The sequence below is a fragment of the Podarcis gaigeae genome, assembly GCF_964106915.1.
Source record: "Podarcis gaigeae genome assembly, chromosome: 14".
In the NCBI taxonomy this organism is placed as follows: Eukaryota; Metazoa; Chordata; class Lepidosauria; order Squamata; family Lacertidae; genus Podarcis; species Podarcis gaigeae.
This window is the reverse complement of record NC_139690.1, coordinates 31,313,089-31,330,290: the sequence shown is the minus strand read 5'-3', so window position 1 is coordinate 31,330,290 and position 17,202 is coordinate 31,313,089. Positions and strand designations below refer to the sequence as shown.

General features: G+C 43.0%; 1 protein-coding gene across 2 annotated transcripts in view; it reads right to left on the bottom strand.

The window, feature by feature from the left end:
• Positions 1-17,202, bottom strand: part of LOC310830964 (uncharacterized protein) — a 61,701-nt gene that overhangs the window by 20,644 nt on the left and 23,855 nt on the right. For both annotated transcript variants that reach the window (XM_083710804.1, XM_083710805.1), the window contains 17 exons: positions 15,906-16,024; positions 15,358-15,525; positions 14,158-14,363; positions 12,990-13,084; positions 12,740-12,846; positions 11,604-11,783; positions 11,175-11,383; positions 10,425-10,528; positions 10,113-10,231; positions 9,624-9,791; positions 8,200-8,402; positions 7,461-7,564; positions 6,586-6,701; positions 5,644-5,802; positions 4,447-4,646; positions 3,660-3,760; positions 1,081-1,199 (listed from right to left, as the gene is read on the bottom strand). In XM_083710804.1, coding sequence (XP_083566930.1) covers positions 1,081-1,199; positions 3,660-3,760; positions 4,447-4,646; positions 5,644-5,802; positions 6,586-6,701; positions 7,461-7,564; positions 8,200-8,402; positions 9,624-9,791; positions 10,113-10,231; positions 10,425-10,528; positions 11,175-11,383; positions 11,604-11,783; positions 12,740-12,846; positions 12,990-13,084; positions 14,158-14,363; positions 15,358-15,525; positions 15,906-16,024 — 2,477 coding nt within the window. The remainder of the gene's footprint in view (positions 1-1,080; positions 1,200-3,659; positions 3,761-4,446; positions 4,647-5,643; positions 5,803-6,585; positions 6,702-7,460; positions 7,565-8,199; positions 8,403-9,623; positions 9,792-10,112; positions 10,232-10,424; positions 10,529-11,174; positions 11,384-11,603; positions 11,784-12,739; positions 12,847-12,989; positions 13,085-14,157; positions 14,364-15,357; positions 15,526-15,905; positions 16,025-17,202) is intronic.

Here is a 17,202-nt window from a genome sequence, read left to right as displayed (position 1 = left end):
GTACCCACCTTATTTTTGTGACTGCAAGCTGTTTTAAACTGCTCTTTAACTATGTGTTTTAATGTTGTCACCTGCCCTGGGACCTTAGGGTGAAGGGTGGGTAATAAATAAATAAGCACCATCTTTCTGCCCAAAGGTCAGTCCATATAATGCAAGGATGGGGAACATTTATCTCCCTACAGATGTTGTCAGACACCATCTCCCATCAACCCCTGCCAGTATGGCCAATGGTCATGGATGATGGAAGTTGTAGTCCCTAGAGGGCCTCACACTCCCTATCCCTGATACAATGGACTGCCTAGACTATTTAGATCAGGGTTTCCCAAATTTGGGGCTCCAGCTTTTGTTGGACTACAACTCCCATCATCTCTAGCTAGCAGGACCAGTGGTCAGGGATGATGGGAATTATAGTCCAAAAGCAGCTGGAGATCCAAGTTTAGAAAGTCCTGATTTAGATCTTGGGTGGACAATTTAAGGCCCAAGAGGGGGAAATGTGGCCCTTCAAGCTTCCCTGTATGGCCCTCGGGACTCTTGCTAAGCCACACTTCCTCCCTAGACTATGTGTGTTTGCTTGGCTGGAATGTATCCTTGAATTGCAATCCCGCCTCTTACGTGCCGTGATGGAAGGTGGAAAGGCAGGGTATAGAACTCTCTGGCTTTTGATTGGCTGCACAGAAGTAAGAGCCATGTCCATCAGTCCACAAGGTTTTTGCCTCTGGCCCCAACCACCAGTGGCATGCAGCCCTCAGAAGGTTTACCACGAAAATTTCCTCAGGTTGAAAAATGACACTTCCACCATTACTGTCTGGGAACGATTGGACTTGCTAAAATAGCAAGTACATTTCTGAGGGGATTTCATCTCTATCGCGGGAAACAACCACATGAAGACATCTACATGCGTGGCTAGAAGCTTCTTTCTCCTAACCACAAAAGGCTAAGCGGGGGATCCCAAACTGGCTAATCTCTAATCATCTGCTAAGTTACTTTGGCCATAAATTACTTCACTTGTTTGCAAGAAATGTTACTGTGAAAAAGCCTGATAGGTCCCATGCCAACAGATACTGGATATAAAATACTCACTCCATCAAAATGCAAATTCCAGCTGAGCAGGTCCTGGTATTGGGCGTATCGGCTGAAGTTCCCAAGATTGATTTCCAGCCACTCCTGAACACTCTGAGTGGGCCTTCCACATGCAATGCCTGGAAGGAGCGAGAAGCTGTTCATTCCCATGAACCATTTGCAGCAGCCTTTACAAACCTGATGCCACTCAGTGAGGGAGGAACAAATTTCTCGTTTATCAGATCTTAAAGTCAGTCCCACATATTTCCCAAGACATTTGTAATTTTTTAAAAAACAAAACCTGTCATGAAAATTGATCAACATTTTGGTACAAATTTCTCCTGATGGGCACATTTTTTTGTATGTGGTCTTGGCTAATATACACATATTTAAAGCAATGTTATTTTCACTAATATATGCATTTTATGGATGTGTTATAGATGCAATTTTGTACACCCTGTTTGGTTGGAGAACTACATCAAAAGTCTGGAGAAGCACAAATTTTGAAGAATAGCTGTGTTTCAGATGGCATATTGTAAGTCTCTTTGCATTCCCTTGGGCAAGACAGAGTAACAAATTTAATAAATAATAATATTGGTTTAGTAAGTGTAAAGTAGGCAGTTTCTCATTAAAATGCGAACAGAACCAACAGTATTTTTCCCTAGTTCCTACCTCTAGATGAACTACAACTCCCATCAGCCCCAATATCATACAGCATGCCAGCTGGGGCTGATGGGAGTTGTAGTCCAAAACACCCGGAGGGTGCCAGGTCAGCTAAGGCTGCAATTGAGCATGATGACTTTGGCCAGTGGTGCAAAACTCAAGTACAGAAGGAAACTCAGCCCCCATTCCCAACCAGTCAACCAGGGGCAGATCCACACCACACTTTAAAAGCACACCCAAGCACATAGCTTGCCCCAAAGAACCCTGGGGACTCTGGACAGAGCTACAGTTTCCAGTATTCTTAATAAACTACAGTTTCCAGGCTTCTTGGGGGAAGTCATGCGCCTTCAGTGTGAATCTGCCCCAAGATGTAATTGTATTAATTGTAGGCAAGCAGAAAAGCTGTGAGGGGGAACCAAAATCCCTCCAGATGTTGCTGGACTCCAACTCCCATCGCCCGTCACCCACTGGCCACACTGGCTGGGGCTGATGAGAGCTGGAGTCCAAGGACATCTTCAGGGCCCTTCCCTAAAGAAAAGTGTACAAAACAAGGGCTTGGTTTTACTTTACGCTGCTAAGCCAAGCATGGCAAAAAGACAAAGGCTCTTTGCATTCCCAACCTCACCTAGAGCCTTACATAAACAACTCTCAGAGCTACAATGCTTGGCCAGTGAACTAATTGATTAAAGAGCTTTTGTGCAGCAGACTTAAAAATAAAAAAAACCCAACAGCACCCTGTCAATCATGATTAGAGCACATATTTATTTGTCTTTTGATTTTAGGAAATTTACATCCTGCCCTGAAAACCACATGCAAGGCACCTTTCACACTTTGAAACAACAATATATCATAAAGCAAATTACATAATTGGAATGAGAACTAGGAAGTGTCACAGCTCAGTGGTAGGATATATGCTTTGTATCTCTGGCATCTCCAGGTAGGGCAAGGAAAGAGTCCCTTGCCTGAAACCCCGGAAAGCAGCTGCCGGCCAATGTAGACAATACTGAGCTAGATGGACAAATGGTCTGACGCAATACATGGCAGCATCTTCCCAACAAAGTAAAAACAACAACAACAGTAGAATCAGCTATTAAGAATACTAAATTGGCAAAAATCTAAATAAAATAGAAATTCTTAAAAGGTTTCAGCTTAGTGGCAGAAGAGGACCATGCAGACCTCATGAAGGAAGGGAGTTCTGCAGTCTGGGTGCAGTTACAGAGAAAGGCTTTCATAAAAATCCTAACCATTCCAGCTTCACCTGTATTTGTCAGTGAAGCTGGACTGGAAGATTCAGGACTGACAAAAGAAAGAATCGCTTTCCACGGTGCATAGTTAAACTATGGAACTCACTCCCATAGGAGAAAGTGGTGGCCACCAACTTGCGTGGCTTTAAAAGAGGATGGGGCAAATCCACGAAGGAGGAGAAGGTTATCAATGGCTACTAGTCACAATGGCTATGTTCACTGTGAGAGGCAGGATGCCTTCTGGGTACCAGTTGCTGGGAATGTGGGTACTAGTTGCCGGAGGGAGTGTGTCTGTGGCACTCAGGAGGCCTCCCAGAAGAGGAATCTGCCTGGCCACTGTGAGGACAAGGTGCCTTTGGCCTGATCCTGCAGGACTCTCCTTGTGTTCTCTTCCTCTCATCTTCCAAACCCACAAGTGGCAGGAACCTTCTCTACCTCTCTTACACAGGAGAAAACCTCTTCTGCAATGGCATCTGGTTTCCACACATGGACCCACCATCTCAAAAGAATGGGGGAAATGCTTCCCCTATGACTCCAGTAATGTGCACATTCATTCAGATGTGATTAACTAAAGAATGGATCTATTAAATCCCATGATTAGTTGAATATGATTGTTAGCTATTTCATGAAGCGAGAGCCCTGATTTATTCAGATAGGTAGGTAGGTAGATTTTTTTTTAAGGGCTTGTGTTACCTGATTTGATTTTTGTAGTCAAAAAAGCTTTGCTGAATCCAAATACACTGAGAGCCTTTCCAGGCAGGATGTTGGCGAAAACATTGTTGAAACCTTTCAATCTGGGAAGCAAAAGGGGCAGACAGTGTCACTGTTAGCCAGAACTAGATGTCTTCTCAAACCCAGCCAATACTCTAACCACTAGGTAAGCTTTTCACTGGCACAGAACTCCTCCCCAGGTTATTCTGGGTGCACACGATGGAACAAGCTTTTTTCTTTTCTTTTCTTGTCTATTTTGGCCTTAGAGTGTGCTGTCTTTGCACTCACAGATGGAAAGATGTGCTTTACAGATAAGATTTCATCGTACCCTGTAAGCATCTCACTCAGTCTTTTTGAAGTAGACTTGTAGGAGTGACACCAGCTAAAGGACTTGGCCACGTTGTTTCCTGGGCCACCCTGTCACCTCACTGCACAACAGCACTGCACCTGGTCAGGAGGTAGCTTTCAGCCCAGGTGGCTTCTATGCTTGACACAAGGGAACCAACAATTAAGTGTCATCTGACCCTAGAAAATTGCTGATGCTAGTCTGGGTCATCCTTCTGAGTCATCCTCATTTGCTCACTTCCTATTGAAGTGTTGGGTGGCTTCCCTTCCCGCCATCACCCCTAATATTTCTCTTTTGGTGCAACTGACATGGCTAGCAATTTATTTATTTTTGTGTCAACAGTCTGTTATTGCCTTTGTTTGCCTGATAAGCAGGTGCAGGTTTGAGGTGAGCATTCATTTCCATGCCACGCAACACACTCACATTTTCTGGTAGGAGTCACACGATATCTTGAGTGGAATGTCCACCACAAGGGTCTCGTTGAACTCATGCAGAACATTCTGGAAGATAACTTGGAACCAATAGGCGAAATCACTGGCTTTGAACTTCGGGAAGTTGATCGCTATCCTTTGGAAGGCAATGCTCAAGATGGAACCGGCATACGAACTGCTTTGCAATTCCATCTGTGAACAGAAATTGCCACCCAGTATTCATTAAACAACTCTGCACATGCTCTGGTGCTCCTGGAACCCCACCCCACCCCCAAAGCGAGGTGGGGCCTCCATGTCATTTCCTTCAAGGCCCTTCTTGCAACCTACTCTTCCTCCAGATCCTTTGGTTTAATCTCCTAGTCCATACTGCCAACTGAAATGAAGCGTAAATTTGTGGAACATTTCCTCACATGGATCTGTTGCAACCCTTAGCCTGTCTCTTTCCTCCCCTACCCTTAGCTTGCCACTGAAATTTAGTCTACATGGTGATCTCCTTGATGGAGGCACCTGTCTTCTGTCGCTATGTCATTCTGTATGCTTCTACTACTTATTCAAATGCTACATCCTGCCATGACCACAATGCTTGCTGATTTGGGCTGATGGGAGTTGTAGTCCAAAACATCTACAAAGGGCACCAGGGTGAGGAAAGCTGCTCTAGTAAGAAATCAGGCTTACCTTATACCACAAGGCAACATGCTATGTGCAGTCATAAGCTAGTCAAATCTGTGTATAATCTTTGACATCCCCTTACCCCATATATGCCCAATCTGTGGAACTCGCACTGTGACAAGTGTCACATAACACATTCTGCATTTGTAAGAAACCAATTTTTTAGTGTGGCAGCATCTACACTTGGAAACTCTCTGCTTATTGACAAATGGCAAGCACCTTCACAGTACTCTTTTCAGTGCCTGCTTAAAAAAAATTGTTTAGACAAGTCTACCCAGACATGCAGAATGTTGACATATATTTTTAATCTGGTTTGCATCTTATCATTGATTTTAATTGTTTTCCAAAGGTTTCTAATGGCTGTTCTTAATGGCTTTTAACTGATAATTTTATTATATTATTCTTTCCGTAAAACACTTTGATGCAGGATTTTTTTAAAAAAACACAATCAAGCAGTATATGAATTTTATGAAATAAATAAATAGCCCCCCCCCCCAACTCCCAGAGAGCAGCCACATACCGGGGCAATGGTGTTCAGCTTGCCCAAGAATATGGCAAGGTCTTCCACGGTCTTCAGGTTGCCCATGATCTCCATGATGCCACTCCCATCAGCCAGCACTCCCGATTCCACCGCCAACTCAGCCAGCTGGTTTGCAGATAGCTCTGCCATTGCCGAAATCTGAAAAGGTGCACATTTTGCTGCTCATGTACAGTTGCAACCAATAGTAAAGGTAAAGGTAAAGGGACCCCTGACCACTAGGTCCAGTTGTGACCGTCTCTGGGGTTGCGGCGCTCATCTCACTTTATTGGCCGAGGGAGCCGGCGTACAGCTTCTGGGTCATGTGGCCAGCATGACTAAGCCGCTTCTGGTGAACCAGAGCAGCACACGGGAAAGCCATTTAACTTCCCGCCGGAGCGGTACCTATTTATCTACTTGCACTTTGATGTGCTTTCAAACTGCTAGGTTGGCAGGAGCAGGGACCGAACAACAGGAGCTCACCCCGTCTCAGGGCTTCGAACCACCGACTTTCTGATTGGTAAGTCCTAGGCTCTGTGGTTTAACCCACAGCGCCACCCATGTTTAAAAAAGACTTGGTACACAACAGAATGTTGTGTACCTGGGAATCTGTGGCTCTCCAGGCTGGGTCTCTAGCCCAACATCATAAGCATATAAGAAGAGCCTTCTGGATCAGACTAAAGGCCTGCCTAGACCAGCATCCCCTATGGCCAACTAAACATCCCAATGGGAAGCAGGACCTGAGCACTCTCCCCACCTGAGATTCCCAGTGACTAGAACCCAGAGACATGCTACCTCTGACAGTGGAGTTTAGAACCTAGGCATCATGCTATGGTCAAGTTGCGCCGCTCTCCAAGGACCGGTCTCTCCAATTTGCCCCCACTTCAAGGGCTTACAATCTGCCTCTTCCCCCAGCACAACCCCTCCTGGCAAAGGTTCCCTTACCCCATTGAAGTTCACATTCACTGCCAAAAACTCCGCGATGCTGGCAAAGGCACTGAACTGGCCATAGTTGCTGAGGATCCATTGGCTGCTGTTGGTGTTGGGAGAGCATGTGACCCCTGCAAGAGAAGAAAGAGTTTTGATCACTGGGCAAGCAAACCTGAATTATCCTAGAAAAGCAGAGGAATGAGGACCTTCTGAGTGAAGCTGCATGCAGTTTGGGGTGGGGGCAGCACCCTGCAAAGAATTTTAGTTCTTGAGCTGGAACAGTGGCTCCCAACTTTTTCTGCCATGGATTGCTTCTTTATTTCTCTGCCTGTAGTATCAGTAGTAATGTGCTGTGCTAGATGCGGTACAGTTTTTAATTATATTTTTATTGCTTCTTCTTGTTTCTTATTTCCTGTATTATATTGAATTCCATAGAGCAAGATGAGGCTTTGGTTTAATCCAGCGTTTAACCAAGTGGGTGGTACTGCCCCTTGTGGGGTGGTGGGGTTACCTAGTGGGGTGCTAAGAGGCAAGGAGACAGCAGGGGGCGCTGGAGATGTAAATGGGTATCAGACTTTGAAAAGCTGGGTTCACAAGTTCATCTGTTTTGTTGAATGAATTAAATTAAATAGTTTTCATTCGAATAATTGTGCAATTAACTGTTAGTGTTTTGAATTTCATTGTGTTATTATCTTCTTTAGTGGGTCACGCAAACTACTATTCTGAATAATGCCTTTTATAGGGTAGGGTAGAAGGCACTGGGGATGAGATTATGGAACCAAGGAGGCAGTGGCCCAAAAAAGTTTGGGAACTACTGGTCTAATCCAGTAAGCCGCTCGGTTGGGGTCATGTTCTTAAGTTCCAAAAACAAAGAGCCCGTCTTCTGATACCTTGATCTGCCTGATAAGATTCCAGGTAGCTGAATATCCTCGCATGAATGGCCTTCTTCTGCCCCTCCGTGAAACGATCGAACACCTTGTCCATCGCTTGCACCCTGAGGAAGACAAAGATAGTGAAGGGCTTGTATCAAATGGGGTCCCAAAACTCCAGCGTAGTTCATGCCCTTTTAGAAAGAGAGGCATTACCAGGTCAGAGGTGAACGATGGAAGGAAAGACAAACAGGATGGGACATTAAGGTGGACCAAGCTATCAAGCACCATCTGGATGTAGGGATCGATGACTCTTCGTTTCTCATTTTTTCCAATTCTTAAATTCCATTGCCACATCATTTGCAATTTCTTTCTATTTTTAAAGAGGCCCTCGTGAAAATCATCAGTATTTTAGTGCAAATTTCTCCAACATACATTTTCTGCATGCTGTTTTGCCCAACAGACACATTTTTTGCAAAACAGTTATGCCAAATAAAAGGAATTTTTGCATCTGGCTTCACTAATACATGCATTCTGAAATGCACACTTTACCCTAGTATAGGCATTCTTTGTACACATTACCTAGCTAGAGAATGGCACCACAAAATTCAGAGAAGTGTAAATTTCAAAGGACAGCTGTGCTTTGCATTGTTTCAGACAGTGAAAATTTAAAATATCTTTAAATGAGAACTGAATCCAATTTCTCCACTGTCCCTACCGTGATAAGGCTAAAAAGACAAGGGTGTTTACCCAGACTTACAAATTTTGGTGAGACTGGCAGTCAATATCAAGGGGAATCAGCAGCAGGTCCTTTGGTTTGAGAGATGGCAGGAGGAACTGGAGCTGAGTGCCAAACCAGAATGAGTATTGATCTGCAGAAAAGGTGCTGAACTTGAGAGTCTTGAAGACCATCTCAAAGATCAAGTTACGGATCCGGAGGTCTGGGAGGACGAACAGCTGTCTCTGCAAGGGAAATGGACAGGTGGTGTTCCAGGCACATGCAAGATTAGCAGGTGATGGTTTGTCCAGCAAAATCCAAATCTAGATGTGAGGAGATTCTAGGTTTTCAGTGAGAGTTTGCAGTGGAACTCTTTATGAAACTGTCTGCCTGTAAAACGAGCTCATGGATAAATACAATGGGATGAATTCTAAGCATAGTGCGATCTCCCCCAAACCGGTCCCTCCAATGATGGCCAAGACTGAGGAAATTCATCATCCAGAACTTTTGAAGGGCACAAGCTTAGGGGAGACAGAGGAACACAGGAAGCAGTCTGACACTGAGTCAGAGTTGGAAAGAAGATAAAGTCCTGACCAGAGACGAATGGTTGATAAAGATGGCAGACTACGCTGAAATGGCGAAAATGACCAGGAAGATCAGAAACCAGGAAGAAGGAGAATTTAATAAGGAATGGGGAAAATTTATAAATTTACTGTAAACAACTAAAAACTTAGGCGGGATTTTAGGAACACTTGTAATGTACTAAAAACTAAGATAAAAATGGATTGAGTTAAGAAATATGGGAAATTATATGATGCGGTAGATGAAGTTTGACAATGGAAACCATGGAAGGGGGAGGGAGTCTAAGGATTCAATGAATCCTAAATGTTGATGATTATGACTGTTGTTTGAATTTAATTGTACAACTTAAAACTGAATTAATGAGAGAGAGAGAGAGAGAGAGAGAGAGAGAGAGAGAGAGAGAGTCAGACCATTAGGCCATCTTGTCTATGCTGAGAGTGCATTCAAACATGGGGAAAATGTTCTAGTTTTCTTGATTACACTTGTCACTGCTTCTGTCCTGCTTTCTAACATTCCTTCACACTGCAGTGACTGTTGTGTTATGGAACAGTGTGGCTTTTTCGCTGCTGTACCACTATGTTTCCCCCCATGAAAACGGCAGCAAAGAACTGTATGCTGGTATACAACCCCAAATTTTGCCACAATAACCCCACAATCTTCTCCGTTCCCAGCCAGGGAAAGGCCGCATGACTCATTGCACATATCTTCTGCCACAAAGCTACAACCTTCCTCAAGTTCAAGAGTGCAGGGAGAATGAATTTTGTGGAAAGTGCAATTGTTCAGTGTTGACTGTGCAAAATGATTGGGGGAGGGAGAGGAGAAAAGATTTGATGCAAGTTAGAAAATGATACTTTCCTGTCCAGGTGAGAGCGCAGCACAATTACCTGGTTTACCGCAGCATTGAACTCAGATGTGAAGTCCCTCATTTCCTCAGGGGGGCGCTTCTCTAATTCTGCCAAGATCTGGACAGCAAGGCGCTCATTTCTGAATGCGTTTGTAAAAACCATCATGGCGCCCATTTGCTTTGGAGTCAGGGCAGAGAGGGCTTCAAACTGGCAGGGAGAAAATTCATGGAGAAACAGATTCAGCAGACATCCAAGAAATTTAGCTTTGGTTGAGCAAGGACAGGCATATTCTTCAGTCGGCATTTTTATAAAGAAACCTAATTCTAGCTTAGTGCCATGAACGCTATCGTCATGAACTACAAGAAAGTCAAGTGAAACCAATCAACCATTTTTTAAAAAAAAACAAACACCTATTTTTAAGAATGAAGGAAAATGGAGTTTTTAGAACACAACCTATCTATCTGATTTAACCATCAAGCAGCAATTCATTTCTGGGAATATGCAAATTCATCCTGAATATTCACTTACCCCGTTAAAATTCGGATATAAGATGGCTAATTCAGCGTAAGGCACAAAACGCACAAATCTGTAAAAGAGGAGTTGCAGGAAGCTCTGGCTGTTGCTGTAAGCACCAGGGAATACTGTCCCTAAAAATCAGAAATTTGCAAAATGAAAACACAGAAATATTCCTTTATACAGATAGTCTTAACCACACTTAACAGACCACTCATCTGCCAGAGCAACACCTTCAACATGCATGAACAATTTACCTTTCACCCCATCCCAAGCCAGCCAAGACACAGCAGGCACTGCCACCCCTAAATTCCATGAAGCAGTTACCTGAGGCATTGATTTGGAATTGCATTATTCTCTTCATCAAATTGTAGATCTGGATGGATGCCTCCTCGGGTAACTCTGGGAAGACCTGATCAAAACCTCCAAATCTGCAAATGAACAGGAGAGAAATGAAAAGAAGTAAATACTAGACAGCTGGAGTTTAAAGAGCTAAAGCTATCTGCCGTAAATAGGTAATAGAAGGCACTATATCTTCTCAACAACCATGTGAAGTAAGTTAGACTAAGAGTTGATCACTGACCCATTAGGAAGTGAGCAAAAGCAATGGGAAGTGAGTTTTAAATATGAAAACGCACATGCTTTTTGTGTGTTTATTAAGTCTGGTGAAATAATTTTTTTGTTTGTTTGTGCTTTTCTGACAGTTGTGAAATTGCATGTGTTCAGAGTATTTTTTTATTTTAGTCTTATGCAATAATTTGTTAGACTTTGTGACATATTTTCTGGCACCTTATTTAATGCATTCCTTTTGGGGAAGAATTGGGGGGGGTCGTATTCTGGCAACCACCTTAATCTGGGCCTGCTTGCAGGAGTGAGTTCCATAGTTTATGTATGCACTGTGTTAAGAATTGTTTTCTTTAGTCTGTCCTGAATCGTCCAACATCCAGTTTCTACTATTCGACTCTACTCAGATTCTAACATTGTGTGAGAAGCAGATTGACCAACGAAATCTGAATCTGATTGATCAAAAGGGGCTACTTGCAATTGATGGGACAAGTAATGAAAGGTGACACCTACATGGCGCGAAAGGAGGCAAAGCTGACATCGAGAGGAATCATCTGGAGCAGGTTCACATTGATGCTGGGCAAAAGGAGTTTCAGCTTCTTGGTGAACCAGTTCTGGTAGTCCAAAGCAGTGAATTTACGGAAATAGCGGGCCAGGTTTCTGAAAACGGTGCTGAGCAGTTCCAACCTCACCTCGGCATTTCTGATACCCGGGATGTTCTTCTGCAAAAAGGGGAGGAAAGGTTCTGAAGGAAAAGGGTGATTTAGGCCATTGCAAATCTACACACCAGATGGGAGGGCATCTGCAGAGCAAAAATATTACCAACACCACCCCAAGAAATGTTGTTGATCCGATAAAAATTCTTCTTGTTTCCACTGAAGCTTCCTGGATGTTTGCTTTGCACTGAAGGGGCTGGAAGTTGATTGTTTCTTTGGAACTTACCTGTTCAAGGATGAAATTGAGCCTTGTCAAGAACACATCCATCTTTGCAAGTGGGATTTCAGAGCGGCCAGTCTCTAGGCTCAACAGAACCTGCCTCAGGGTTGTCACATTGACCAGAGCGTCCGAGGTCGCAATGACGTCTACCAGCTGTTCAGTGCTCAAGGTGTTCAAGACAGCAAACTAGAAAACATAGACACTTCTCAATCATAGTTTTTCACTCAATTACAAAAATAGATAGGGATAACATACAATTTATGTTGATATATCAGTAAGGGATGGCCAATTTTTGTGCAATCCTCGGCATCCCCCCATTAAAAATAAACTCAGTAGGAAATGATGGGAAAGACATCAATCTGAGACCCTAGAGAGCTGCTGCCAATCAGAGTAGACAATACTGAGCGAGATGGGCAAACAATCTGATGTAATATATCTATCAGCTTTCCATACAGATAAATTGACATATGAAATGGTTCAGTCTTTTCAAGGGAAAATAGGATCAATTGAAGAAGGGTTAGATGAATTAAGAAAAACTAAATGTGGGACTAATTGATGGTGGGGGGGTTGCTTTAATTATAGGCTATAAAAACAATGAATGCTGTAAAGAGGGAGTAATAGATCAAATATAAACTTAAGATTTATAATCCTGTTTGTAGAATTTATTTTGCTTTAGACAAATATAATCTGAATCCTAAAATACTGGTCAAAAAGGGAAGGGGTTAATTTATATTTATTTAATTAATATTAGTTTTGTAATATATTTTGGTGGGGGAACAGCTCAGGCTACTGGGACACAATTTGGGGTACAAATTTGTTTTCTATTTTGTAAACCTCTCAGATAAGCAGCATATACAATAAGGAACATATACAAGAAAAGAAGAATTGTCATCTTCATCATTAATACTATGCAACATAGTATTAATTTTTATGCACCATCACATTCCCCCCTTCCTTGCAAAGAACAGCTGTTTTATTGCTTTGTTACAAGTAGGGGGCTGCCCCTTCCATGAAACTTTGCCCCCGGGGTCGCTGTCTGAATGCTCAGTTTTTTGCTCTGCACCCACATGCCCCTGAGTCTTGCCTTCTTGGCAACAACTTCATTTTTCAAAATTTGCTGGTCATCAAGAAAGCAAACCTACAGGATCGAAGTCTTCCTTGATGGATTCCACTTCTCCCAAGGTGGCGTCTTTGAAGAACGAGCCCCAGGCAAACTTGATCCACTCAGAAAATGGTTCACTGGGCTTTTCTGAATGGGTAATAAGAGCACACAGGAAATATTTGAGCCTTTCATTATACTAGAAGCCGCTGATATTTGTCAGGGGACATTTTAAGTAGCTGGGGCTCTGGGATTGCTCTACATGTTCCCCATGGCTTCTTTGGTCATGTTACCTTTTAGGTCTTTGAGGTTCTGGATGATCCACAGTACGACAGCTCTCCTGAAGGGTTCTGCCATTTGGGAATGTGCTCCACTAAGCCCAGCAACACTGTCATGACACAAATAGCAAAGATGATGAAACAACACACAGGCACACATATACAATTGCTAAGAGCTTGCCATCCTGTGGAATGTTGCAAGGGATTCTGGGGCACACTTATCCGGTTGCACATGGTATATGCCTCAAGAGTATGACCAGCTGTTCCATCTCATTCCATCCCCCTTCTGTGTGATGTCATCCTGTTCTGCCCCCTCTAAGCCATTTCTTCCCATTTCATTTTAAAATGCATTTTGTATGTTTTTATGCATGCCATTTTCATAATATACACACATTTCAATGCTTTTGAAAGCATTCACCAGTAAAATGTACATTTTGTACCTATCATTCACATAAAACACATGCTTTTCCATGCACAATTTTTCCCACATTGCAAAATCCAGAGAAGTGCCTCTTTTTTCGCTGGGAGTCATGTTCCAATCTGCGCACACGTCTAGGAGATAGGAGCTATCTAATGCGACAAAATTCCTGCTATGCTTCTGATCTGCAGGTTGTATCTGCTCTTTGAATTAGGGGGAAAGTTCCCACTGGAGTCAAGGGGAACTTCAACCATGGCTTCAAGTTAACTTGCTTCAAATAAACCATCGCTATTAACCAGTTAGTCAGTTTGGATGAAACAAGCTGTACTAAACAAAACTGCAAATAAAAATTTCCAAACACCTCCTCTTAGCCACGTGGGGAAGAGGAGGCCTGAGTCCACAAACCTATCGCTTGCCAAGCTATATTCCACTTTGTGCTCATCACATTAAACCATGGTTTAATAACATTAAACCATGGTGGATAACACTGGCACATCTGCAATACCTTCCTTTCCTTCCTTTTTAAATTAATTTTTATTTCAATAACTTTTTATTGGGCTTTATAAACAGGGATCATAGGAATAATAAATGATAACCCGTGACGGCTGTGGGCAGGATTCCAGCTCTAGAGTTCTAGGATATTCTATAAGATTCTTCTATGAGATTCTATGAGCATTGGAAATGGCTCAGCCCACAGCGAGAAATGGACCAAACAAAATCCCTCCCTCATCCTCTAGCGCCCAGTGAACCCATGTCGAGACTTACATGGCGGTAAAGGAGTTGTAGTTTTGGGGGGCGAAGTAAGCAAGGGTTGTTGAGTTGACCACAGAGCAGAGGAAGCGCAGTTCCCCCTGAAAAGTGGCGTTCCAGTCTGCTGCTGTGTAGGTTTCCATTTGAGAAGACGCGAGGGTCAGGTAATTTGTCAAGAGCAACTGCGCAACTTCGGTGTTTGGGAGAACCGTCATCTTGTGCTGCAGAAAGATTAAACAAAGACACCTCCAAGGAATCAGTTTCTAAATGAAAAGCACAGAATCCTCTATACAGTGGTACCTTAGTTCTCAGACTTAAACCATTCCGGAAGTCCGTTCCAAAACCAAAAGCATTCCAAAACCAAGACACGCTTTCCCATAGAAAGTAATGCAAAACGGAATAACCCGTTCCAGACTTTTAAAAACAGTCCCTAAATCAACAATTTTAACATGAATTTTACTATCTAACGAGACCACTGATCTATAAAATGAAAGAAATGAACAATGTACTGCAGTCACACACACAATCAATCAATCAGTAGCTGAAATGGGTTCTACACAGTCACAGAAAAAAAGAGCCACAAAAACGCAAAATAAATAACAAAAAAAGACCTCAGCGCAACACTCAAAACGAAAGTGTCGCACTCAAAACGGAGCATGTTCAGCTTCCAAAAAAAGTTCGCAAACTGGAACACTTACTTCCGAGTTTGCAGTGTTTGGGTTCCAAGTTGTTTGAGTACCAAGGCATTTGAGAACCAAGGTACCACTGTATATATTTTTCCAATGTCCCTAATTGTAGACAGGATACCTAATTTAAACTTAACTGTATAACTATGTTCCCATGTGTTTTTAAGAGTTGATTGTTTTGCTAGAGTTAGTGAGTTAACGGTCAGAACCCAAGGCAACAGCATCACTTGGCAATTTTATAGTACTAGGGGCTATCGCTTCTGCTCATTCCCCTTGCCAACCCTGGCTACCTGTTTGCCTGGCCGCCACCCCTGACCCCCCCCCCTCCCTCTACACCTCACTCACTCGCTTGCAAATCCCTCCACAGCATTGCTGTTTACTGCCTTGGGATTCATTGGAAGGAATGGTGGGACAGAGATTTAACATTAATCACAATAACTTCAGCTGTCATTCCCTGCTTTGCAAGGGGTTGGACTCGATGACCCTTGGACCCCTTCCAAATATTCTACAAGAGTTTCAAGGGAAATACCTGAATTGCAGCCCTGGTGAATTGCTTCAGAATCATCTGGACAAAGTCAACACTGCTTTCTTGGAAGAAGTTGACAAGGCGCAATGCCAAATCCATGCTGGTCAGGGTGTTTGAATGTACAATCATGTCTCCAATCTGGATCGGAGTTAAAAGATCCAATACTGCGTACTGGAAATAAGAATGTCAGAATGTCAGAAGGGACTGTTTGCTCTTTCTGCTCACTTCCTGCTTGCACTGGCTCAGCATCTCCCACAGTGAATACACCCCTTGAACATACTCCCATGTCGCTGAATGCCAGGACTGGACATTCTCCCTCCTATCTGTTCCCAAAAGTAGAGAGGTTCAAAGCGCTTCTTTCTGTGAATGCTAGCACAGCTCCGGTTCACAAAGGTGCTTTCCCTCACCTCCACCAAAAGGGGGAGAGCATTTTCAGATTTTAGATGTTGCACCCATCACACAATGCCACTTGGCAGCCATTTTGTGACTAGCACCCACATCACTTTCTCAAAATTTCAAACATGCCCACTGGTTTGCAAGCACTAACTTACAGCATCAAATGTTTGGCGATAGTATGAAACCAGCTGAACGTATGGTACTTCTGTATAGAATTGCCCAAAGTAGGTGAGTAGCCAATTTCTGGGTGTGGTTTGGCCAAAGCAGGCAGGACCTGGAAGGAAGAGACGGAAGCAAAAGTCATGACTTATCTGCCCAGTGTGAGAATGTCAGGGCCGGCCTGAGACATTTTGCTGATGGAGAGAGAGCAGTAATTCCCCTCTCCAGGATTCAAAAGGCCCACATAACTGGCATCAAAAATAGGTTCCAGGACTAAATTCTGGCAAGTTAGCCTGAACATTTTATGTATTTGACTTTAATTGAATTCTCATTTTTAACTTTAGATTTTATATGCTGCATAAATATATTTACACATGCATTTGCAGTATAGAAATGAATAAATGAAAAGCTAAGGCCTGTGCATTCCAAATACAGTGGTACCTCTGGTTACGTAACTAGTTCATTCCGGAGGTTCGTTCTTAACCTGAAATTGTTCTTAACCTGAGGTACCACTTTAGCTAATGGGGCCTCCTGCTGCTGCCACGGCACAATTTCTCTCCTCATCCTGAGGTACTACTTCCGGGTTAGCAGAGTCTGTAACCCGAAGTGTTTGTAACTCGTGGTGTTTGTAACCTGAGGTACCACTGTAACCCCCTTTGTTTTAGCTCAGTGGTTCTCAAAAAGCGTGGCGCACCACACTGGTGTGGCACAAGAGGATCGGAAGAGCAGCATGAAGATTCACAGTCAATCCAGGAAACATTTAAACATTTCAGTGTAGTGTAGTGTAGTACAGCATCAAAAAAACAGTGTTTTATTTGCAGAATATGGATAGATAACCTTTCAAAATGAGAGCAAGAGCAGCAAGTGATACTGAGGACAATCTTAGCTGTCATCCAGAATCACTGTGCAAACATTGGCTATTCTACAGTTCCCCATGTTGTGAACAGGGATTTTCAACTCTGACAAATACGAAAGAACAGAAGAGAAAAAGGCTTCTTTGTGTTGATGAGGAGATGAGACTAGAGAGTTTGTTTATCTCAGATTAGATCTAACACAAATTACCTGGCAAAAGGAAGCTCACACCTCTTACTGAGTTTGTAGACATACTTCGTGTACACATGTAAGAGGCTCATTTAAAATTATACTTTGGGAATGATTCATCTTATGTAGCTGCATTGTTTTATACTTTCTGGATGTCCTATGATCATGTTATAAGGTAATTGTTATAAATCAAGCACTGCTAGGAGTCGTTTCTTTTTGTTTTCCAATGTAGTTATTATCAATAACAATTTC